This window comes from Seriola lalandi, unplaced genomic scaffold, assembly GCF_002814215.2.
Source record: "Seriola lalandi dorsalis isolate HSWRI2012SDOR001 ecotype SW California unplaced genomic scaffold, Sedor1 jcf7180002052129, whole genome shotgun sequence".
In the NCBI taxonomy this organism is placed as follows: Eukaryota; Metazoa; Chordata; class Actinopteri; order Carangiformes; family Carangidae; genus Seriola; species Seriola lalandi.
In genome coordinates, this window is record NW_019522682.1 from 101,013 (window position 1) to 126,738 (window position 25,726).

General features: G+C 41.5%; 1 protein-coding gene across 1 annotated transcript; it reads right to left on the reverse strand.

Annotated features, from left to right (window-relative positions):
• Nucleotides 1–88: 88 nt before the first annotated feature.
• Nucleotides 89–10,923, reverse strand: stom (stomatin). Its single transcript, XM_023399940.2, has 7 exons — nt 10,751–10,923; nt 9,693–9,802; nt 9,314–9,386; nt 6,322–6,404; nt 5,895–6,098; nt 2,649–2,783; nt 89–2,073 (listed from the first exon to the last, which is right to left on the reverse strand). Exons 1-7 carry the CDS (start codon nt 10,803–10,805, stop codon nt 1,885–1,887), a joined length of 849 nt encoding a protein of 282 aa, XP_023255708.1. The 5' UTR covers nt 10,806–10,923; the 3' UTR covers nt 89–1,884.
• Nucleotides 10,924–25,726: the final 14,803 nt, after the last annotated feature.

Below are 25,726 nucleotides of genomic sequence, written 5' to 3' on the forward strand. Positions count from 1 at the left end.
AGGACAGGAGTCATTCTTCCGAGATTGTGACGGGACGGGGTTTTCTGAAATGAAAATCAACTCCCACGTCACTCTAATTTATAGCATGTTTGAGTTTGAGCATTTAACTTCCAGTGATGTGACTATTGCACATGCTCACATCACAATAACAATGCTGAAATGATATATTGTGCAGCCCTATTATGTATATATAGTAGTGTTAAGTCAGACATAGACTAGATACTGATCCTTCATATGCGAAAAGGAAATGTATAATAACTACTTACTATTTGGCTTATGTTACACTCAGAGAGAACATATAGAGCATGTATGATATGATAAAATATTGCTAATTTAAGTAGAAATTTATAAATAGAATCCATAATTTATTATTATTTCCATTTTGAAATGCATAGAAATGTCATATTAAACTGTAAAATAATTGATGGCAGTAAGTTAAGGCATTTGGCTGAAAGATTTGCAATACATTTCTGTACCTGCTCTTTCTGAGCAGACTAATAAGCCAGGGGATGGACAAAACGACAGGAACGACCTGCAGCCCTGCAATACACACACTACTACCTGTGGGGCTGATGAGGTTTGTCCACCAGCCTCCAAATTACATATACTGTGTATGAATAGAAAGCACACTGTAAACATAAAATAGTGACATCCAGCTGGACAACCACTAAGAATCTTAGTGACCTGGCAGCCACGTTTTAGCTTGTGATCTGGGACTGTAGTAACGGGAGAGAAGGTGTTTAACAGAGAGGGATATGTGTGTGTGTGTGTGTGTTCCTGCACTATTATTTGTATGCCACTGGCCAATCTCTACTTGCTGTAGGGATTATTTTAAGACTTCTGCATGCCTCTGGAGCTGGTTAGTATGTGCTAAATTCTGCCAAACACAAACCTTAAACATTACATCATTACAACTTTTGCGTGCATCCATCTCATAGCTTTCAAAATGTAACATTAACATTTAATAAACACTTAACACTTAAAGGATCTTAATACCAGTATGTCATTGCTTTTTTTCATTCACTCTCCTGATTAAAACATCTAAAAAAACATGCACACACAAATATATGGATATCATGAATATAATTTTGGGTATAAAATGACAATGGCGATACTGGCAGTGGTTGTACGAGTGCCAGATCATCAGGAGATAGTAGTAGTAACAGAAGAATATATATATATATATATATATATATATATATATATATATATATATATATATATATATATATGTGTGTGTGTGTGTGTGTGTGTGTGTGTGTGTGCATGCGCAGGTGTAAGGCTGCATATCCAGCTGGCACTTTCCTTTAAAGCTTTAGTAAAACGGATGATAAGGTTTGCGCTCCTGCCTCTATGCCGACAGCCAGGGAACCTTTAAATCTACATTTGTAGTGTAACATAAAGCTGCACTACGGAGATCAGTGTAATTCACAATAACAAATCTAATGAAAATTCTACAGCAAAGCACCTACTTTGGTCAGTCCTTGGCAGACACCAGTCTAGCTGGTGTAGATTTAGCTGTGTGTTTGGCACCTTTGGCTCTGGATAACCTTTTTAATTTCTGCTCATCTGCTTTAGCTTTCTGATTGATCTAGAAGAATATTTTGGCACTTTGGAATGAAATAAAAAAAGACCATGTTTTAGTTTTCCTTTTTGATTACTAGTCCAGACAGCTGCTACCACCTTGTATGGAGTTATTTCTCCTCACACAGGTGGGCTCTACTGTTGACCACAGTCTGTGGTGTGTTCAAACGCAAAGATGTTTCTGTTGTGTTAGCGTAGTAGATTCAAAGAAACGTGCTGAATGGACATAGAGCCTATAAATGCATGTGTAAATGATATGTGTTGCGTGAGTGTGTACATGTGAACAACGCGTATAAAGACTCAGTGTTTAATGAAGGCTTGCATCATGTCCAGCGGCAGCGGGAAGATGATGGTGGAGTTCTTTTCCGCAGCGATTGTGTTGAGGGTCTGCAGGTAGCGCAGCTGCAGGGCTGACGGAGACTCAGCGATCACCAGGGACGCCTCCTTCAGTGCCCGTGATGCGTTCATCTCTCCCTCCGCTGCGATCACCTTGAGAAGGAAACAGGAGGAAAAAAAGGTGAATGACTAGGACAGAGGGCTTTGATCTCACAGCTCACTGTATGAAAGTTCTATTGTAATCTTTCATCACTTCTGTAAAAGATAAAGATATTCTGTAAACTAAAACTATTTAATGGGATCAGACCAATATGTTAATACCCTGCTATGCAATGTGATTTTTTTCAAATCATTGAGTTAAAGTTGACATAGAAGCTAATGTAACCTATAAATGGAAATGATGCATTGAAATATAAACTGGAGACAGGATGGGCGACGTTTCAAATACTTTCAAAATCAGTACCAATATCTAGAGATGATATACAACAACTACTGGTATAAATACACAATTATGTTGCTTGTGTTAGTTCATTTTTTGTATTTTTGGATAATTGTTCCTCCACAAACTTGACATTGCCCTTAAAAGACTGTCTTCAGTCTGGGTATTATTAGAGCTTTAGGCCTCATTAACGCCCACGAGAGAAAACAGCAGCCCAGATGTGCAAACTTGTGGGAATATTTTGAGGTTTGAGAGAATCTCCTACTTTAAACAGAAAGAACCACCTTACCTTGGCTCTAGCCTCACGACTGGCCTCAGCCTCAGCTGCCATGGCTCTCTGGAGCTGGAGGGGCAGCTTGACATCTTTGATCTCCACCCGCTCCACCTTGATCCCCCAGTCATCTGTTGCATCGTCCAGAGAGGACTGAGAGGACAGAGAGAGAAGTGGTCAACGTTTACTCTAATGGGCCTTCATAGGCTAGCCCTTATAAAACTACTTGCCTCTAACCCCAGTTAATGAATGATCCAACATACATTTGTAAGCCCAGATTTTAAGATTAAGTTTTAATCACCCTCCTCTTCCCTCTTCTCTAAAAACTATCTTGGTTTGTTGTAAACTGTCCAGCAGATGGAGCTCAAACAGGTTAAATGTTTCCGCCTCAAGGACAGAGATTACATTTAGATTATATTTACATTTAAAAAAAAAAAAAAAAGTTCATCAAATAGGGGTGATGCCAGGTGCACATAAAGCAAAACTGGCGAAAATGTAACCACTACAAACATCATATTACTACAATTATTATTTTACCAAGTGCCAGATTGCATGTCTTATTTTAAGTTTTATACATGAAGTATCTTATGAACAATGTTTCTGATGATCATCTAAAACAATCTGGTCTCTGTACTCAGTACAGTGAGGGTGTTGGAGAAAAGAGCTTTGTTCTTTTTCTATTAAATCAAATCAGACAAAGCCTCCTACTGTGAAAACAAAAATGAAAGGTACGAGGCTATGCTCTGTTCTGCAAGCTCCTTGAATGTGTTTGTAAAGGCAACTGTGTTTATGTTCATGCTGTCAATAATTGTATCACCACTGAGCAGTGATTGGAGCTCTCCATGCAGCAGCAAAGGAATCTGTGTTGGTTAACAAATACCTGCATTTAAGTGCGGAAATCACTGCATAGATTTGTACAGTTGTTTGACAACTGAACCAGAGAGTTATCACCTGCGTGATTACATGCTGTATATTCAAAAACATGCTAATTTCCAAATGGCCTCTTAGTTCAACACTGCTCCAAGCCACATCAAAGTCTATATGCACAGATTTGCCATTTTCAAACCATCACAGTAGGAGGAAGAGGTCCAACTGTTTTTCTGTAACATTTCAATGGGGATGGTGAACGTAGCTGGTGTGGGGGCTGACACACAAACAACATTATGCACATTAACATATGTGCAGATGTGATCTCAGACACACCATGAATGTTACTTCGCCCTTTACAGTAATGAAAAGTGGCAGGTTCTGTCCGCAGTGCTCGGTTCTAATAAAGCTGGTGAAGAATGTAAAATAGCAAAGTCAAAGGGAATTAATCAACAAAACCTTTTTTATATGAAGAATTGCTCTTTGTCAAAGGACTCAAATAAAGTCAACTTGGTCATGACTAACACTAACTTGTTAATGGGCAAGTCAAGTTTATCTAATACTAAATAAGCTCTCCTAAAAACACATCTGATCACTGACAAACCAAACTAAACTAAATATTTTATCTTTGACAGTAGCTCGATACAAACTGAAAGTAAAAGTTTGATGGATAAATAAATAATTGAGCTCAAAGTCAACAAACAGCTGTGGTCTAAATGGAAATACAGGATACCTCTGGTTTGCTCAGTTTACAGCTGTTACACACTTACTACAGTTTGTTAGTTTAACTGACATTGACACAAACTTCAGGTGACAGATGTATTAGGCAGCTGGTAAACCTGACTCTAAGCAAGGTGGCACTGTAATCCTCCATTCTGTCAGAGTCAGACTGTGTTACTGGAGTCTCATATTATTGCCTGCATCTAGGCGCAAGGGATGTACTTAGTCTCTTAGTTAATCATGGGAGTGTTTTGGGCGTAACATGCAATAAACCAATCAGAGTGCCGTCTCCCATTCCCTTTAAAAGTCAGGCACGCTTGCACCTTGGCGTATTGTTAGTTTAATGGTGCAGTGTTTCACAGAGAATTTGATTCTATTTGTGGCGAGTTGATAACATATTGTGACTGACCACTGAGTCCAGTCCTGGCATTGCACACAGCAGCTCTGTGCGCCCTGAGGGGCTAGGAAGGGCTGAGCTAATCAACGCGCTGCGCACAGCTCTACAAAGAAGCCTCAGAGCAAATCAAAACGTTACAGATTTTTTATGTTATGTTAGAAGTGTAAATAATCTTTCCATTCATTATGAAACTATGGTGGGACAAATTCAGTCTAGGTGATCAATGGCAAACACTGTAGCGGTTTTACCAGGTAGTAAAAAAGAACGCTTCTCTGCAGAGCCTCATTAATGTCCAAGAGACATCCAGGATGTATGGAAATGTTGCAACACACACACAAAGAATGCTCCGACCTGAGGCTGTATTGTAATGTTCCACTTGACATGTCCAAACATCTGAGGGGCACAGACCAGGTTACCATTTGTCAAAAGGTATTCATTATTTGTAGCAGCTTTGCAAACACCAAGTATAACTAACCAACTGAATTATCTTTGATGTGAAAAATGTTAGTTAAAGCTGTATTTATGAATTTTTGCCACATTGTGAGCAGCAGGAAAAGCTGAAAACACACCTCATATTATCGCCTTATTAAGTTTTTATGGATAACATGTTAGCTTGTTAGTAATATTAGGCAACACAAAAAGTTGCCTATTCACACGTCCAGCAGAGAAACATTAGCAATAATTTGTGTTTCTCGACATGTGATAAATCTCAGTCTAAGTTGCTCTCTTTAGATCTAGTCTGGTCACTGACTGCGGAGAAGGCTGACTTTGTTCACCAGTTAGCTGCTAACTGTCTCAGTATACTGCCTGGTGCTGGGTGGGTAGCATACAGTTTTTTTGTTTTGTTTTTTTTTCAATAATTGATCCTTTTCTTGAGTTCGTCACTATGAGCGCCACCTTCGATACTCCACATATTTATTTGATTCATAAATTATTAACTTAATAATGTTATCAAATTATTAGTTTTTATATTTTAATATTTAAAGAGCATGGCTCAAATATTTCAAACTCAGAAATGAGTACTGGACAAAAAAAACAAACAATAAACATAAAGATGAGACTGAATGTGGGCAACAGGGGTGATACAGACAGTTAAATGTCTAAAGGTCAAACCAAACAAAAACCGATGGCTGTATATAGATGCAGAAAAAGGCTAACAGGCCTTATATGGCATATTAGATAAACCACTCTTACCAGCATATTTATATTTCAAGTGGCAAATCTACAACAAAACTTATGAACTGAGTTATGAAGTGTGTACAACTGCTCCTGTATGCTACCTGCATACTGTGTGCGATTTCCTCACGGTCAGACAGGATCTCAGCCAGGTTCTTGGTACCCAGGACGTTCCTCAGGGTGGTCTGGGCCAACAGCCGTGTAGCAGCATCAGCATTAGTGATATTAGCCACAGCCAGAGTAGCATTCTGGACCCGGTAGTAGACCACACCATCCACACTCACTGTCACAGAGTCTTTGGTCAAAACCTGAAACAGGACAGTGATTAAAAGACGTACAAGAGGAGATAACAGGAAAAAACTGGTATGGCATGTTAAGAAGAAAATGTTTGATGTGTATACATCTATTTGTCAAAGAGTGAATTACTGGCAGGCTCTGTCAAGAATCTGAACAACTATTGTGATGTCCTTTGAATTTCAAGGAATGTGACAATGTAACTGTTTAATGGAACTGGAAGTGTGCAAGTCATACCTCTTGTGGTGGGATATCGAAGGTGATGGTGCGCATGTCCACATTAATAAAACTGTCAGTGCACGGCAAGATGAAGAACAACCCTGCAGAATCACAAGAATGCAAATGGTTTTAACAAAGACTAAAGGCACTGTAAACACAATAATGAGAAAGCTTCTTCACAAATGTATGAACACACCGGGATGAATGAAATTCTGACAGAAGGCCAAGTCAAGCTCTCTTTGTAAGACTGCAGCTGTGCTGACAGCGAGGCAAAGCTGCAGATATTTGCAGCTTTCATGAGCCTGTTTCACGTCACAATAATTGAATTAGTGCAATAAACACTACTAGGCATGTGCCTGAGTGAAATAGACATGTGCTAGGTGTGCAATCATTTAGCGAACATTAATACCCCACCAGTTAGAGGCTTGTGAGCTGCGTTTCCTCTCAGGATATTGTGCAATTAAATTGGGAGATCACTGCCATCTGTTCAGCAGGGGAAACAAAGGCAACAGCAGTGTCCTTGTGCCGTTTCCACCATGACATTCTCAGCATTCTCAACTCATAGTTCTCGTCAGACAAATAAAGAGGCTAAAGTTGCTCTCTCGCATCATATGACACAGAGGAAAATTCCACTGATAAGAATCCTAATAAAAACTTCTGTTGATCAAAAAATGTTCCAACACACCCTTTGCATCTTATGACAAACTGTCTTCAGAAGCCTGTTTCAAACAAAATATATGGAGACATGTTCTAAGTCACTATTGTATAACAGCTGTTGTAGATGGAGAGGGAGCCATATTACGAGGGTGAGGGTAAGGGGCAATAAAGGAAACCAGATGCTGAATTCTACTTTGCCATTGGCTCATCCAGCGCCTCAGGAATGTGAGGTTTGCTGTTAGAGAGCTATTATTACCATGTGCTGTCATAAAAGGGGCCTGGTGGCTCTCTGAGGAGTCACATTTCAGCATTTTGAGAGGACGCTGCCTGGTTTTTAGATCCAGTAAAAACAAGAAATCAAAGATAAAGAGACAGTGAATTATGATATGTATGCAAATTATTCCTTGTGGGAATCTGTGTTTTTTTTTTGTTTTTTTTTTAAACAAATACACTGCCTTTCAGGTATTCAGACCTCTGACAGACATATGCAGCAATATTGCCAGGCATATGGCAGACACATATCCTCCACATATTAAACAATGATGTGGTTACACATGCTCAACATCAGCATGTTAGCATTGTTACTGTAAGCACATTAGCACACTGATGTTAGAATTTAGCTCAAAGCACCCAAGCGCAGCCTCACAGAGCAGAGAAAATACTGATGGTAACAGAATTTGCTAACATTTGCTAATATTTGATAAGAATGGATATAATGAACAGCATATGCATACATTATGTAAAACATACTGGTTCCTTACCGACAGACTAATATAATTTGGGTTTAGAAGTTAAATTTACCTAAAAAAAAATCAAAAAAGTAACGGGCAGCAACAAACAATATTGGCTAACAGAGGAAAAAAATCCAGTATCCTTTGGGCTGAAGCTAAAATTTTCTTCCTGAGGAACAAATCCTAAACACCCATAGTACAGGTTTAATACTGTACTGTTTTTAAGTGTTGTGACTGTATTTACTATTGTTTTACTTTTTTCTTCAGCACATCACATCTGAAATAAAACAATGACTATGAAATAAAGTGCTGACTTTCAGTTTTAAGGGCGAGAGTGAATATATTCATATTGGTGAAAAGTGTAAGACTCTCCTTAAACACTAACCCTCACCAGTTCACAACATTGAGCCTAAACATACTGACAAGGCAACCATTGACAAGCCATTTTGGCCCAAAGAGTGGTCACATGACCTGAATGCAGCTGCCCATGTGTTTCACAGCTGATGAGCAGACTGAAGCCTCTGAGACAAGAAAGTGGTGAGGATGGCTGCAGTAGAACTGTGGCAAAGCATCTGCAGGGATGATACCGAAGTAATGTTGATGTCTGTGGGTCATTCAGTCAGTCACTGCCTTGAAAGAATTTGACACTAAACATTAAATATGATCACTTGAATTTATGTTAACTTGGCCAATGATTGTAGTCTCCCTAAAGTAGGAGGAGTGTGTATGTATATGGTGACAGTTCCTGCTATGTTTTGACTGATGTGGATGTAAACACCCTTAATTTAAAGCTGACAGTCGACATTCAAACCTCATAGTTACTGTTTCATTTCAAACCCAGAGTAATGGAGTACAGAGTCAAAACAACAAAACATTGATCACTGTCCAAATACTTATGGTCTGCACTGTATACATCTGCATACTCTTTGAACCTCACAGTTATCATAGAAGCTTACATCATTAAGTCTGCTGGGAAAAGGAGCCATAAATCAGGAATCTAATTGCATTACCAACCAAGGACTGGCAAGATCATCTGAAGAGCTGGTCATGTGACCTCTCACTATTGTTTCAAGCACAGGCACCACACCCCAGAATTAGAGTTCGGCCTGGACAATGACAGACCAGGGCTTGGTCTCTTCCTTCTCTGTTGTAGAAGGTCAGTGTTAACTAAAACTGAGACACCAATGCACTTAGTGAAAAACAGCACACAAGAAATATTGTGTAAAGCTGAACATAATCACATGCAAAGATCAAGGTAACCAATTTTTCTCTTATGATCTTATTTGGTCTCAGGATGATGACTGATGTTGCTTTTCAACACAAACAGATAATCTTTGTGCAAATTGATATAATTAACAAACAGGAGGCACACACTCTCCAACACTGGCATGATCTCTGTGCTCATTGCAGGTCATACTAAATATATGTAGACAACTGAATGTAACCTTTTGGTACCAGAACATAAATGCTCTTTTATCTTGTCAGTTGAAGAGCACATAATACACATGCTGGAAACATGTCTGAAGTATATTTCAATAAAAGAACTGGAGATGTTGATAGAGTAAAACAAATATATATGAAGGTGTATTAAAAAAAAACAAAAAACAATGACGGTTTCTGACCTGGTCCTTTGGCTCCTCCTCGCAAAATTCGCCCCAGGCGAAAGATAATGGCTCGCTCATACTCCTTCACAATCTGTGTACAGGGAAAAAACACAAAATCGGCTTGTGCAAGAGTCTTCTCTTTTCCCTACAAGAGCATTTACACTGCTGACTGAGGTTGCTTTTTAATTAAATAAATGCACAACAATGGTTCAACAACTTCCATTGGCTGTTAAATAAATACATAACATAGGGGATGAGTCTGCAGCACAATCTCTCAAATTTCCAAAACACTGAATTTACAGAAGGGGCCATTCTCACTAATTTACTATACTTGACCATACCAGTCAGCTTTGCTAGAACAGTGGAAAATAAACAATGAACTTGACAAGCAGCTGACCTTAATGCACATCCATATGGAGAGTGGGAGGGTAACCAGCATGAGAAGGAGGGACAACCCGACCAACATCCAGCCACACAAGCCGATGTCAGAGTCTGTATTCTCCAAAGCTGGGGAGGGAAGAAAACAAATACATGTGCTGCAATAAATTCACCTGATTCAAAGTATCTGTTGGAAATTGTAAATACACACTGCACTTAAAACATCACAAAGCAAGTTCATTCATTCAGACGGAACTTAAACTAACTACACTTCCAGCTGTCATCCATCTCTGACGACATACTTACACATGTATATGATTAGTTAGGTTTAATGACACCTGCATCCACACCCACTGCTTCTGCGGATTTGTTCAGCTAGACACTAGCAATCCCATCATCCGCCCTGCCTGCAGTGTTTACTTTGTAAGTGACATGCAACCATTCATGGCTGAGATTCATACCTTCAATATCACGTATACCATACCTGCTTGAGCCTACAGACAAAGTTAGAGGTCAGAATGCCATTGAATCACTCAGAGCAATGTTACAGTTAGGCATTCACTGAAAAGTCAGTAACTCAGTAATTCATGGTTAGGCGCCATAATGTCAGTAACCGTCCGCCTATTTCCTTACTACGTCACTGAAATAATCGATTCTGATTACCATAGGGCTTCTCAAACTGATCCCACCTTGTGCCTCTGGGTAAATCCAGTTAATATCGGCTATAACGCTAGCTAAGTTGGCAGTTTAAAGTGTTTATATCGCACTGACAAATTTGTTGTCAAAACTAATTTGTTACCCTACCATTATCTTTAACTTGCTAGTGAGTGGAGCATTTTAACTGACTAATGGTAGCTTTAGGTTGGTCAGACTTAGCTAACATGAACCAGTGTTGGCTGCTAACGGTGGTATTTTCACACCAGGTGATAAGATATGTATTGTTTATGGAAAGGTCAAAAACCTTTGCCCTGGTGTTCACATTTGCGTTTCAACGGTTGAACATATAGCTAGTAAATGCTAGCCTCTGTAGCCAAGCTGCCCATAGCAGCAGCCCGTGTGAAGTAAGCAAGTCCTTACCTGACTGACGCTCTCGTCTTCTGGTTTCTTTCATTGCACGGTCTTCGTTGTCCATGGTTAATGCCAAACAAAATATGTAACAGTGTTAGAGCTAAGTGTACTGGAGGGACCGCGGTCCAGCGAGCTGCTGCTGGGCACGATGGTCTCTGTTGCCCTGAGTGTTGGCTCGTAGGGGCTGTGACGCAGTAAGTTGTTTTCTAGGCACCGTGAAGTGGGCGCGGCTCAGCCTGTTAAAGTCGTAGACTAATCGAAAACGTTAATAACAGTTTAACAGAATCAGTTAAATTTAGTTAAATTAGTTTTTCAAATGCAGTTTTAAAAAGCAACATGAAGCCATTCTTTTATAAAAGGGAACTAATAGCAACTAAAAGGGAATATAACAAATATAAATGGAGAAAAAATGCTAGTGACAGTGAGATGTGGTTGAAGGTTTTTGGGAAAAGATATTAAGTGGACTTTCAGTTAAGATTATTTTGTCAAATCAAGCTGCAAATAAAAAGCGATGTGGACAGTAGCCTATCAAATGGGACAGACATGTAAAAGAGAAAGCCACATGACAAGAGGCTGCCACAACAGAAATATTCTCCCATATTTGTCTTGTGCCACAGTGTGGATGATTATATTCAGTGGCAAACTCCCACTGACTAATCAAGCTGTCCATGAGCGTGAGAATATATTGTGGCCTACACCCACAGGGGCCACTCAGAGACCTGAGAGGTCATTTTTTAAAAAGGCCTCCCCAGATACCAACTATGCAGTGGGAGTGACACACTCCTCTCTGTGGCAGCTGGCAGCTAAATTAGCCAGCACTTTAAACTAGCTCATCTCAGCTGGCTATTTATAAGCCAGTGCAGGATTAGTTAACAGCTGACAGCAGCTTCCATTAATAACCCTCCAAACTAACTTTCTATTGTAATTCTGTCTTTGTAAGTGCAAAGCTATTGCAAACCAGTGTTGTTCATGTTCTGATTCTGGTAACCTGGAGCCACACCTGTTTGTATACAACATAAAAAATTAAAAAAGTCACCAAATAACAAATTATGTGCGTTTTGATTTGTCACTTCACTTGTGGTAAGTGAACAAAGAGCGTTGAAGATTTGAAATGGCTACATCAGAAAAACATCAATGAGCATGGCAGTGTTTTAAGTTACATACTGTATCGGCTTTTCATCATTGTGGATAACAAGCAAATGCACTCGGACATATCTGAAGCATCAACAAATGGAAGATTAAGAACACAATGAGAACCTTAATCATGGGAGTCATTGGAGGGAGAGGTGGAAACTTTCACAGATGTGTGTTGCCAAAAAATCACTCTAAATGAGTTTAAATATAGTTTAGCAAATTTGAAAACCTTTAACAGAATATTCTTTTTCCTTTCAATTATTTTCAAGTCAATCAGATGACAGATAAACAAATCATAGTTAAATGTATTTGGATGAAAATATAGCTATGATTAGTCTTACAGTAGTCTTTGTAGCGCCTGTTCAAGGCGGGAATGTTCCACCTCACCAGGGAAGCATTGTTGTCTTTATGCCGACAGCAGAGGTCGTCACAGAGCGGGATCGACTTCTGTGTGAAAGGGAGAGCCAGCATGGCGGGACAGGATACTGACACTGTTGTGTTAAACGTCACGCCTCTGATTCAGGCATGCCAGTTAAAATCACAAACTAGGGCGGCTTTATGTTGGCTTTGTTTGGTTCATTGTAAACAAGCAAAAGCAGCATAACAAAGGGTCTTCTTAATGGCAATATAGTGGGATCTCTGTATAAAAGGGGCTTACATGTAAATGTCAGCAGGGCTGGATAAAGTCAAGCTGCCTAAAAGTCAATTTACAGGGCAAATTTTGTCTGAAGAACAGTCCTATTTTATCTGCTGAGATACAGTTTTATAGCTAAGAGTTGCTTGATTTCTTAATTCAGTAAATCGTCCAAATGGTACTTTGTATTGTTTTCTTTCGTTGACTTAGACTTTAGATGTAGCTGAAATGTTAATTTATTCATTAGTGACAATAAGTTCATTTTTATTGCAGTGTAAAGGAAGGCAAAGGCACCTAAACTCAATTTTGTCCCTAAATCAAAATAAATTGTTGGTGGACTGATGGAAATTTTCTGAATTTTCCATTTTCAAGAAAATAAACAGGCCAATGTAATGACTTTAAATATCACCAGAGTACATGTATAAATGATACAAAAGATGCTATAGCCACTGCTGAAAATGTTAATAATCATAGTTCAGACATACAACATTGGAGATGAAACAGATTTACAGTGTATAGACCATATATAGACACCAGTTAGAGAATTGCTTCAATGCTCTTTTTTGTACCAATATATATTGTAAGCCCGTCTAGTCTTAGCTCCAACCATTTCAGTGGGAGACCTGCTCGTTGAGTTCAGGTGGTGGCCTGCGCAGAAAATCCAGGCAATTCCAGTGAGTGCGATTATCCTGGGAAAGCAAAAGGGATGGTGGCTATGCATGTTGGAGTGGCCTAGCGCTCCATCCCATCTAATCCTCTTTTAATTAGGGTGAGAGAAAATGCGGGACCCCTCCTGGATTAGTCACAGCACATTGACAAAGCACCAAGCTGGGACTAGTGTACAGGACTGGTGGCCAGTGTGGCCAGTTAGGTACAGCAAAGACCCTCTCAAGCGTGAAAAAATACTCCTCCCATCCCCCTGCGGCTACCTGGAGTTTGGCTTTTCTGCTTCTAAAACAAAGTGTCTCTGGTCTCTGGTGAACTGGGAGGATAAGTTACAGCATATGATTCGCTCATTTCCAATCCTTCCCCCATTTTTCACTCTCACTTGATAGGCTACTGTATCTGCGGTCACACTTGCTCCCTATTATCCACCCTTTTTGCTAAGCCTACAGGGTACTTTGCCCTCCTCGTTATCGCTCCCCATCCCTAACTATCTCTCTTCATGCTCTGTCTGTCAATTTCTACATTCCCTCCTTCTTTCTTGGTCAATAATAGAAGCTCAGCCTCATGCTGATGGGGATTGCGGTGAACAAAAGAATCAATTAAGAGCCAAATAGTCTGTGCTGCCTACTCAGATCTTTGAAGATGCACAGATAGGGCTTAAAGAAACTAGTTCAATGTAGTACACAGTACAAAGTCATACAGTTCTGGATTACCATACTTCAGATCTACATGCAGAAGAATCTGGATATAATTGGCACATGTAAATGAATCCATGTAATATGCAATACAAATTCAGGGTTTTACTGTATTAAAACAGTAGTGTTTGTGTAATTTTTTGTTGTGTTTTCAGGATCTCAGGCAGATGGACACACACTTATGGCGAAATTTAGGGTTCACAGATTTGATCATAGAACATCAACTGAGCATGTAAAATCAATTCTGTGGTGCTAATCCAAAAATAGACAACAAGTGCAGCTGGCATGAATAACATGAGTCTGTAAATGTGAAATCTGACATCAGTGGGGGCTTTGTCTTCTGTAAATATCCTGGATGTAGATTATACAGTAGATGTTTGATAAGTGATTGGGTAAGTGGCCACTAGGGGTCATTGAGGTGGTTCCAGTGAGCTGCCTGCTGACAGTGTCCCTATCAGCAGACAGCAGCGCTGAGCACAGGTCCGACCCAGTCTGAAAGAGAAACAGTGCTTTAACTACACTGAATAAGAAAATTTTCTTTATGAGTAGAATCAGTTGTATAGTTTTTACATTAGAGTCTGAAGAGTCAAAAACAGAACTCTTGCTCTATGAAAAACAGACTGAGAGCGGGACATTGATGTTTGTTTTATATACAGTTCAGGGTTCTGGGTTTCAATCTACCTAATGCGATCCATTAATATATGGACAGCTAGGTCGTTGTGTATCAAATACTGAAAAAAATGGAGTTAGATTCATCAATTCAGCAGCTGACGTGGGTTTGTGGACTGATAAATGACTTGTCAACAGTCAATATGTGAATTCATCAGTTTATCACCTTTTTTCCAACTCTGTACTTCCCTACATGTCAATATCAGATCAGTCTTGCGTGAGGTTTTAATGGCACCTAAATGAGTGAACAGTGACAGATCAGTGTAACTCTGAACTCGTGATCAAGGTGTAACAATGGTCATTCAACTAAGTTCTAGCAAATCCAACAGGTGCTGAAGCAGCTCTTGTCTGACCATCAGTGCAATGTTAAGAATATCATGACTGAATAAGAGGATGTATCTCTTTCCAACATTTGAAGCAAATCTAATCAGCTTCATCTGAGATAATGTGTGTAATGCACTGACAACATGACATACAAGTGTAAGGAGTGAAGCCGTGACACACACTTTTTAAGTTTGTCAAAATACAACCAGAGGTATCTCTACCAACAGATGGAAGTTTGCAAGTGAGCCGATCAGGCCTCACAGGAGCCATTTGGCAACTGTCACACACAGACACTGAAACCATCCAGGTTTCACTGTAGCAGGCAGGTTATAGAAAGGTGGCAGACATATTACTGATTGATGGGCAGAGGATGTTTGTTCATCTAGATTCGAACATACTGCATGACACCAAACACTGCACTCCCCCTCTATGATGTCATACTGTTTGTCTCATTGACATGAAGCTATTCCAGTAATGAGCGTATCACAAAGTCATATTATGTGACTTATTACACAAGATTTATTAATTATGAGATTAGCATATTATAAGAAACTTCATATTGTATAGATGACTTATCTTATAATAATGAGATAACTGTGGCATAATTATGAGACAATTAATTTCATCATATATAATTATGACTTCAGTAGGTTATACCATAATTAAATAATGACATGGAACAGCTGTGTAATTATCGCATCATATCCTGTCTGATGTGAAATAAATATATTTATTGAACAGCAGACAGGATCATTAAAGCAGAGAGGAATGAAGTGAAGGGGCTGGACTGGAGAAAAGGACAAACTTCAGTGAACTGCAGCTTTTCCTGCCTCACAGCCTGTAACACTGGGTGGCAGTATGTCCCTCTAAACAAAAAGGTTTCACCCTCTGTCTCCAGCAGAGGAGCTCAGTCTGTGGGAAGTGAGAGTCTCTGAGGTGACGTTGGAGGATTCTTCATCTCGCTTTGACCAGTCTGAAGCTTCAAAGAGGTCAAATATCCTAAAACACTGTTTGACAAGGGTCTAAATCACTCAGTGTTATTTTTAATTCACTGCTATGCACCCAGATAAGAGCTATGCATTAAAATAGCTCCTTTTTGTCTTTTGTCATGATGTTCTGCATATTTTAATAGAAGGCCAGTACACTCAGACTTAGACAGGTTCCGACATCTAAAGGCAGTCACTATTAAGCTTTAGTTTGCTTTAACTGATGAATAAAAAATAGGCCAGGTTCAGCTAATTGTATTGATAAAAGCTAATTGGCCTTTTTTTAATAGTGGATGAACTATATTAATGTCTGTGTATGGGTGTTTTTTATTCATTTAAACATATTTGTAAAAGAACCTGTGAAAAACATTTAATTGTGTTTTTTTTTTAAATATGGAAATGTTGTATTATATTGAAACATAAAGATTAATTTAAACTGTGTGAAGAAAAATGCCAAACCCTTGTATATTTTATTTTCTAAACCTATAATCTACAAGTCGTATGCTGTTATTTACATTTATTTGTTTTCCACTGATCCTCTATTGACATTAGCAGAAACAAAAGTATTACATTTCCTATAGAAAGCACATTAACTGATCTACAATGTAGTCTGTGTCTCAAAGAGCTGTTGTTCTATAACCACTGTGGCGTTTCACCCAATGAGATCTTCCATATAAGAAGTGTATTATATTCTAACAGACTGACAGTCACAGGAGAAGCCTGAGGGGATTTATCAACTCTGCATGAAAGAGCAAGCAAGGTCAATTATAAAATCACACTATATATATTCTTCTTTTCTTGTTTTAGTCTGGCTACATTTCCACAGAATCAAACGCAAAATGATAAAAAAAAAAAATCAATTTACATTATTATATATAATACCAGATTATCCTGGAAAAGTCTGCAACAACTGTGAATAAGCCTCCAACATATGACTTTACTCCAAAAGTTGACAGTGAAGATAGAGGTCACAGAGGTCACAGCGAAGATAAGCTGAGAACTTGTAAATCCTGTCAATCTGTTTTCAAATTACTGCAGTAACAGCATGCGAGGTGTTGTTTCCGTGTATTATGGTAATGTAATAGCTGAGGCAGGCCTTGGTCTGCAGCTCCTGTTTGTTCGCAGGTACAGCGCTCGCTGCGTTTGGCATTCTGCTCCACTTCTCCCACTGAAATGAGTTCTCTCTCTCCCTCTAAACTTACAGAGGATGCGGCGCCCACACAGCTGTTCTCCCCTGAGCTGGCGTACATAAAACATAAAAGGCGAGCCTATATGAAAAATGCACAGAGCGCTGGAATATAATGTGCTTGATAACCTGCTGCTGTCGGGCAGGAGAGAGATAAAGAGAGAGGCCTGCCCTGGATAGATTCCTTTTCTGCAGAATTCGTTTGACTGCAGGCTTGGATGGCTGCCTGTGCAAACATTTACTCACCGCGCTCAATCCATGGATCACATTACAAAGATTGATTGTTCACTTGCCTCTCACCCTCTACTATTTCATTGGCCAATATCAAATCAAATGGGATTCTTGAAAGAGGAGAATCTGAGGGGTAGAGTTGTTATGCACAGAATAAGTAACTGTGCTTCTCAGGCAGACGCGAACAAGCCCAATGAGTGTGTGTGTGTTTTCGAGCAAATTCCTCCCATTGTTCTTGTGTATTTGAGATGAATTGAAATGCTGAGTGCCAGGCAGCGAAAACAAGTCAAAATGATTGTTACAGCTGAAGGAATGGCACATTGCGCTGTGTTTCTCTCGCTCATATCGCCATGTAAATTAGCCAAGCTGCCATGCGAACTTGCAAGGCAATTAATTTGTGACACACAGGTGCCTCGCTACCTACCGCCGTGTAATTGCAAAGTTCACAAAAGCGAAATTAAACAAGGGAAACACTGGATTGCGTGTGCTCTCTTTGGAGAATTTGTAGTCCAATTAAAGCTCAGTAGGTTTGAGTTGTGGTGGCACAGATACTGCATCCTGTGGTCGTGCCAAACCTTGGCTCATAATCATCATTTCAGCTCGAGCAATTGCCAAATATTTACTCAGTTGTTTTTAGGGGCCTCTGGGTACTGTATCAAGAAGCCTAACTAAGAAAACAATTGTTCAGGAGGCAGAGCGAGGAGCAAAAACTCATAATGAAACAATGTGAAAATGCCTCCGGTCCCTCGGTGCGCCGCAGAGAACCAGATCGAAACAGACATTACTCTCAGTTCAAGGTGACCCACAGCTTTTACCCCAGTCTTTTCCAACCAACTACACCAGCCAAAGCGAATCAAATCTATAACTCTATAAATCTATTCTGTGCAGCAGGCAGACACACTCCCCTTGTGTTTTAATCAATTCAAAAGTGAAAGCAGGTAAAAAAAAAAAAAAAGGCAGGAGATGTTGGTGTTGGTGTGTCAGAACTGTTCAAGAGGAAGTAAAGAACCAAGATGTGGTGCTTTGACCCCAGGGATGGAAGGTCAGCACACAGGATGCTAGGCTTTCTCCTCAGCTAACCTGCTTTCAAAATAACCAAACTGCTCCCGGAGACCCCGAGCAACAGCAGATTAGCCCCCCTCTGCTGCGTCTTGTCCTCTCCTGCCAACACACTCGTGCTCTCTTTTTCCATTTCCCCTCGATGCCTTCCTCCCATCATCATTTTCCTACCCTCCCCTCCTTCCCTCCTCGCTCTCGCCCCCTCACATCGTTAGCATTTAGATAGTTGAGAGCAGAGGAGCTTGGGTAATAGGCTTTTCCCTTCCCTCCATCCCTCTTTCCCCTCTTGCTCAAATCAGCTGAAGTAAGAGGGATTAAATCAAAAGAACAACAATGATGATGAGAGCGACTGCGAGGGAGAGAAAGGGAGAATCAGGGGGTGGTGGGGCTGGCGGTGCATAACGCTTGATCGGCTGTGAGCTCATTAACCCAGGCCTTGACAGAATTGATGTTAGAGGTGATTGGAGATTATCACATTTAGGAGATACTTCATCCCCTTATCTCTCTCAGCCCCCCCACCCCCTCCTCCTCCTCCATGCCCTTTTTTCTCCTTTCCTCCACGGTTCTCTTTCTCTCGATTTCATCCAGGTCAGCTGCCCCCGGTTCGATCCTCCTGGGTGTGCGGGGGTGTGTGTGTGTGTGTGTGTGGGGTGGGGGGGGAGGCAGATACCATCAACACCGGCTCCCGTGTCTGCTTGATCTCCTAATTCTGCTTCATTTAAACTTCATCAACTGTTCCACTGGACCGGAAGCGGAGAAGAATGAAAACAGCTTGTGTGGAAACAGCTTTTTCTCCCTTGCTCCTCTTTTGTTGTTCAATCTGATATGATATCCCCAAAGCTGCTGCAGCAACCCCGACCAACGCCCACACACACACACACACACACACAAACACACACACACACACACACACACACACACACTCCACCTCCCCTCCTGAAACACACACTCTTGCTCATGCATATAGACACCTGCACTGCAAGAAATGTTCACCCTCATCAAGTCATTTTTTGTCAATCAAGTCCTAAAAATTGTGTTTGCTGGTTTTCGACACGTCAATTTGTTTCAAGAAATTTCTCGAAGTGAGTGTTGGTCTCTTGAAACGAGACAGGATGAAACAGGTCAACCCAGAAGAATAAAGAAAGAGGATATTTGATTTTAGTGCGGAAACACTGAACTGATTGTCAGAACGATAAAGGAGAACTCCAACAATTTGCTCACCTCAGGATTAGCTTACTTTGAGGAGACTCAGCTTCGGAAAACAAATATATGATGTAAAGTCTGATGTAATAGCCCCTGATGATGTCTTCAGGGTTATGTGTGATTAAGACTGAAGACTACATCTGTATAACAGAAAGTGGGAACCCTTTTCATTTACCAGGGAGTGATTTTCTAATGAAAAGAGGCTATTGGTTGCATTATGGGAATTGTAGGATTAAGCGTTTTTGAAGCTTAACTCTTACCTGGAACTAAAAGTCAAGACATCTGGACTTATGCTTCTTTGATTTTGACGATTCTAATCTTAAATCTGTGTCTCATGAGTCTGCAACTTTATGGAGGTGCAATAGTGAATTGGTGGAGTCGCTCTTTAATTGAGTAATTTCTGGTTCAAGCTCCTCAATTATGGGGATTTGCTGCATTTTTCAGTTTTATGTGATTGTAAACTGAGTATGTTCGGGTTTTGGACTGTCGGTCATTTCTGAGATTTGGGAACACAACCATATTGCAAAAATGAAAAAGTATGATCAGCCAGACAGGTTGAAAACGAGCCAACAATTTAGCCTGATTAGCCAAAATGTCATTTATAATCCCTCATCTGGAGAACTGTGATAGATGTTTCCAACTTATCAGTTTGAATTCATTTTACTGCCTTTATTTTCTTCCAGACTTAACTCATAAGTTCAGATAACCTACAAGTTTGTCCCTAGGCCTGACTGCTCCTGCTCGTCCATCAGACTTCTGTTTATTGATGAAAGTGCATTTCTATATATTAGCAATCAACTTTGTGACTACAGTGTTCATCACCAATCAATTGATGGCCATAACTAGAACAATGAGACCAAAGTAAGATGGAGTTTTTTGCAGTGTGCTGCCACTTACAAACCCCACAAACTCTGACACACACACACACACACACACACACACACACACACACACACACACACTAATCCTGCATGCCCTGGACGCCATGCTCACCCCTCTCTCCTCCCTTCACACTGGGAAATTTAGCATGCCCCCTCGGCTGAGGCAGAAAATGAGATTACTGTATTTAAATGACTATGGTAATGGAGAGCATGCTGCCGGGCCCCTGTAGGATAAGGGATTTCTCCTGTGCTCATTGTTAGCAGTTTTGCAAAGTGCCATCGTCCTGCTCCAGCTCACAATGGGGATGTCATTTAAAAGACATTTCTCTTTCTTTCTCGCTCCCCCCTCGCTTCTCTTTATGCCCCCGTGTTTCCCCGTCAGCGCCGTGTACCAGTCCCCAGGAGGACCAGTCTCTGAGAGTGTGTGAGTGTGTGTGTGTGTGTGTGTGTGTGTGTGTGTGTGAGCCTTCCCGACCCACCAGTCCAGACATAAGGTGAATATTCTTCATTCAAAGCAGCACTAGAGTGATTGGACACGGTCAGTCTGTTTTGGAAGACATAATCCAATCTATGTTTGTAATGAAGTGTACTCTCTGAGGACTGACACCATGTGTCCGCTGTGAAAACGCAGAGGACAGGTGGCTGCTGGGTCAAGTATTTGGCCGTACCTGAACAACTCTGAGCATTTTCCAAGGCCAGGATTTATTCTGCTACTCTACATGTGCACTTTTAGATGGGCAGGTTTCATGTAAAGATGCAGACAGCTCATAATTCAGAATGATAAACTACACATGGTTAATTACACAACGAACTGTGCAAACTGAACAAAAATCATTGTTTATTCCTCCTTAGGCGTTTTGAAGTCACACTAGTGTTGAAACAAACTGTCAGTGAATCAGTTAGTTGATTGAAAGGAAACCATGAACAGCTATTTTGATAAATGATTGATTAATAACCTATGATTGCCTCATTTAGTCACAATTTTCTGAACTTGCCTGGAGTAACTCACAAGCCAATTTCACACAAACCGATTTAGATTTCTGGAGAAGGATAAGCTTTAAGACTATAAGCATGGTGACATTTTCAGGTGGCAGTTGAGATCTCTGACAGTACACAGTGTTAATGGAGGAAGGTTCATTTAAACTTCTGGTATCTAATCTTTTCAAACAAAAATTAGCAGGAGTCTGATTTTGCTCATCTTCATATACTATATCATATATATATATTATGTTTATTCCATATACATCATGAATATGGATCAAAATATCACATTTATATATTGCAAAGGATTTAAAATATGTTAACTGATTCATTGACTTCAAATTAATGTAGAATAGAATAGTCCATAAAATACAACTTTATTCAATCAAACGAAAAAACTGCGTACAGAGAATATTCTACGGCTATAGCTTTAACAAGTGGTTGAAAGGATTAGGAGAGGATAAGCACCTGAACAGATTTTACAGGCCTCTTTCTCTGGTAGAAACTGGCTGAGCTTGTACCAGGGTCAGCGGTCACTCACATTTACGATGCAGTTTTACGTTCTAACAGCTACCACCGCTAATTTACCCACATCTCCACACTTAAGAGGGCTGGAGCTGCCGTTGCAGACACTGAGGTCTTGTCCGTGATATTTACTTTGGGAATTTATTGCTGATTCATTTGTGCAATTAAACGCTCACGCATGACTGATTCCAGTAGGTTTAGACTTGATATACTTAAATTTGACAATGATGGCATAGAAAATGATTAACAATTAATAAAGAACAGTATTGATATTGGCTCTGACTGCTTTGCTTTCTGGAGTATAAACAATGATTTTCAGGGTGGTTCACTGGGGAGAACTTGTACTCATCACTCCAGTGTTTCTAAAATCCTCGCTATGTCCCTGTTCCATGTCAGCGATCACTGAGCACAGACTGCTGATCCAAACTAATTGAAGAAATTATCCCCGTGCTAATGTTGAAATTCAGCCCTTATGGAGTAACAGTGAGGGCTAAAACAAGGGGAGGGGGGCTCCTCATGGAGAAGAAGGATGAGAACAACAGAGACACAGAGGAGGACACAGGAGAGAGGGCTGCACGGAGATGGAGTAAAGGAAGAAAGAGGAATGCGCTCAGAGGGACGGCAGGACGCCGACTGCGAGCTGTGATGTTGCTGTTGCTTTTCCTCTGCATCACAGAGCACTTCATCATAGGTGGGTTTTTCTCCAGGTTCCCTCCCCTCCCCTCCCATCCGGCTCCTCTGCCACCGTCCCCATCCCCTGTCCCTCTCTGCCTCCCGGGCCCCCCCGCCGCAAGCCTGATCTATTGGTTTTCAGCAGCGTGTGGAGCGATAAATCATGGGAATGGGGGCCGGTGATGATTAGGTTGCGGGGTGCAGAAAGAGAGGGAGAAGAGAAAAGAGGAGGACGGATGGATTGGAGAAAGAGGAAGAGGAAGAGGGGGAGGGGGAGGAGGGGTGAAGGTGGGCCCGGCAGCCTGGTGCACAGCAGACAGGTTACTGATGGTGTTTGTTTCTCCAAGGCCTGTACCTGTGCAGGGGGCAGATTCTCCTGGGTGTTACATAAAGGAGCTATGGGTCTGCCGGGGCCCGACGCAGCCTCGAGGACACATAAAGTGAGCTGAAATTACCCAGGCGCTGAGATATATACGAGCACGGCACCATTGCTTATTCTAGCCAAGCCCATTATATGAGCCCTGCTCCTGAGACGAAGAGGAGGAGGGTGAGGAGGAGGAGGAGGAGGAGGAGGGAGAAGCAAAGTGGGAACGAGACGAGCCCCTGGGAGCAGAAAATGTAGATTAATACTGTTGCATACTTTACCACAATTAAAACTTCATTTGTCTAAATGTGTGGACTTTAGCCTCATTTAAGCCTCGGTGGCTCGGTAGTTTTTTTAACAGGAGGAATTAAGAATTTGACCAGAAAACATTTACATCTCACCAGAAGCAAAACACCTCAGATGCTGTTTTTTGTTGTGTGACATTTCAATAATGGATAGTTACACCTCATTTTGCCCAGCTTCTGGAAATTGGGCTCCCTGTCAATTATTGATACCTCCTCCAAATCTGATTATATAAATGCTGAGAGGAATGTTGATGAGATTTGTCTGGAACCTGAGCAAAACTTCAATTTATTGCCTCGTTGACAGAGATTTGCCAGTCAATCCCCCCTTTAGCCTGTCACCTTCTCCTCAGGTAACAAATGCCCCACAATGCACCCAGCCCAGCCGCCATGTCTGGAGGCGAGGAGTCGCAAAACACAAACACGAGCGAGGGGATGATAATGAACAAGCCCGTGTGTGTGTGACTGAGAGCGGGATGTGCCACAACAAGCCCCCCTCACATTGTACAACTCGGTTTTACCGCTCGCCCATTTAATGGCTGTTCTCTGTTACTGTATGTTTCATCAGCGGCGCAGGGTGGCAGGTGGGAGGGATCCTGCCTTTGGAGGAGCGGAGAGGGGCTTTGTTTGCTTTAGTTTACACGCTCGCTCGTTGTTTGTTGCATGTTGGCGCGCCAGCTCTCTGCCGTCAGCCTCGCTATCATCGAGTCTGACAGCTCCGCGGCCATGTTTTGAAGGGAGAGGAGGAATTAAAAGATAGAGATGGGCGGGAGAGAAGAAGAAAGGATCCAGGTGTTGTGCTTTAACCTCACCTGCCAAGATCTTACAAACTGATTTTCTTTTCAGGATCTCTGGTTTGAGGTTCAGGATGAGGCTACAGAAGGCACCTTTAGAGCTAATGTGGGTGATTCTCTTCTTTTTCTTGGATGCAGGAGGAGAGGAGGGGGGCCCGGGATTACAGAGATGATCCTGCCATTCATCCTAGCTCTAAACAGAGCCCCGTCTTCCCTCCCCAAACCCTGCTAATTCCCTTTTGATGAGGCGTGCTAAATAAATCCTATTTCCACGCCTTTATTCCCAACCGACTCCTGGAGCGTAGATCAGGGACGCAGATTTTAGGGGCTTCTGCTGCCGTTTGGGACCCACAATGGAGCCTGTCTGCATGGCGGCCCATTCCGTCCAGTCAGCCTCATTATGCTTTCACCCCAACACATGCCCAGTGGCCCACAAACACACACACACACACACACACACACACACACACACACACACACACACACACACACACACACACACTAGAAGACTGACACATTTACACATGTAGGTCCATACAAATATGCCATGATGGCTTTGTGCAATTGCTGGGACAAATGCTGGACATCATGTCATGTACTTCAAATTGGTGGTTGGAGTGTAAGAGGATACTTCAGGTGACTATGGGTGTGTGTTTGTGTATGTGTGTGTTTGTGTGTGTGTACTGTGCATCTCCCTCCTGTCCTGTCGGCCCTTCCACTCTCACATGCTGAGCCCCTGCGCTCGGCGATGACGCTAACAAGCTCCTCCGTCTCTCCTGCTCTGTCGACACCGGGGCCCTGTTATTAATGGGGACCAGCTGGGAGTGGTGAAGGTACATGCACAGCCAGACAAAGCCCCATATATAATCATAAAGTCATAACAAACGACCTGATGTAAATGAGGATGGGGGTGTTTTGAGGGAGGCTAGGTTTGGAGAGAATAAGGCCACGGATGCTGGGGTCCGGTAAATGGAAAAATCGACGTGTCATCTGACATCAAAATGGCCAGCGCCCTCTTGGCTGGTTGGCAAAGACCTGCCTACCTGACCTTTGACCCCCACCTGGACACGACAGACCGGGGGTCAAGCCTTGAGAGGCTCCGCTGAGTGCTTCTCCGACGGCTCATTTCTCTGCTGATGGGGCAGTTAGCCTGAGAAGAATGCCGCCTCAGTACGTGTACAGGCAAACAAAAGACAGCTTTCCAGACTCTCTGCGCTGCTAGCTTGGCCCCTTTGACATATGGCACCACTGTTACACAGGCTTCAGGAACTGGCCAGCTTTGAGAGTCTTGGAGAAATTTTTATTTTGAGATAAAATAATGATTATGATGTAAGATTACAAGCGGTGAGAATCCTGGCCTGCTCATCTGCAGTGTGTCTGCATTGGAGAGGCTTACCCAGACACATGCTTCCAATTAGCTGGGCTTCTTCATGTAAATGCTTCATAAATTATCCCTCCTGCCCTGGGATTAGGTGCTCATAAAGAGAGCTAGCATCTCAATAAACAGCAAAGGTTGTGTATGGAGAGTAAATTAGAGGGACAGTTTGAGGGTAGGGACAGAATTGGAATAATAGAGGGAGGGTGGCAGTAGTAGTTGATGGAGTTAGGGTGAGGGTGAACTCTGAACAGACCAAACTGTATTTATATAAAAACTGAAAGAGATCGTGCTCTGAAAGCTG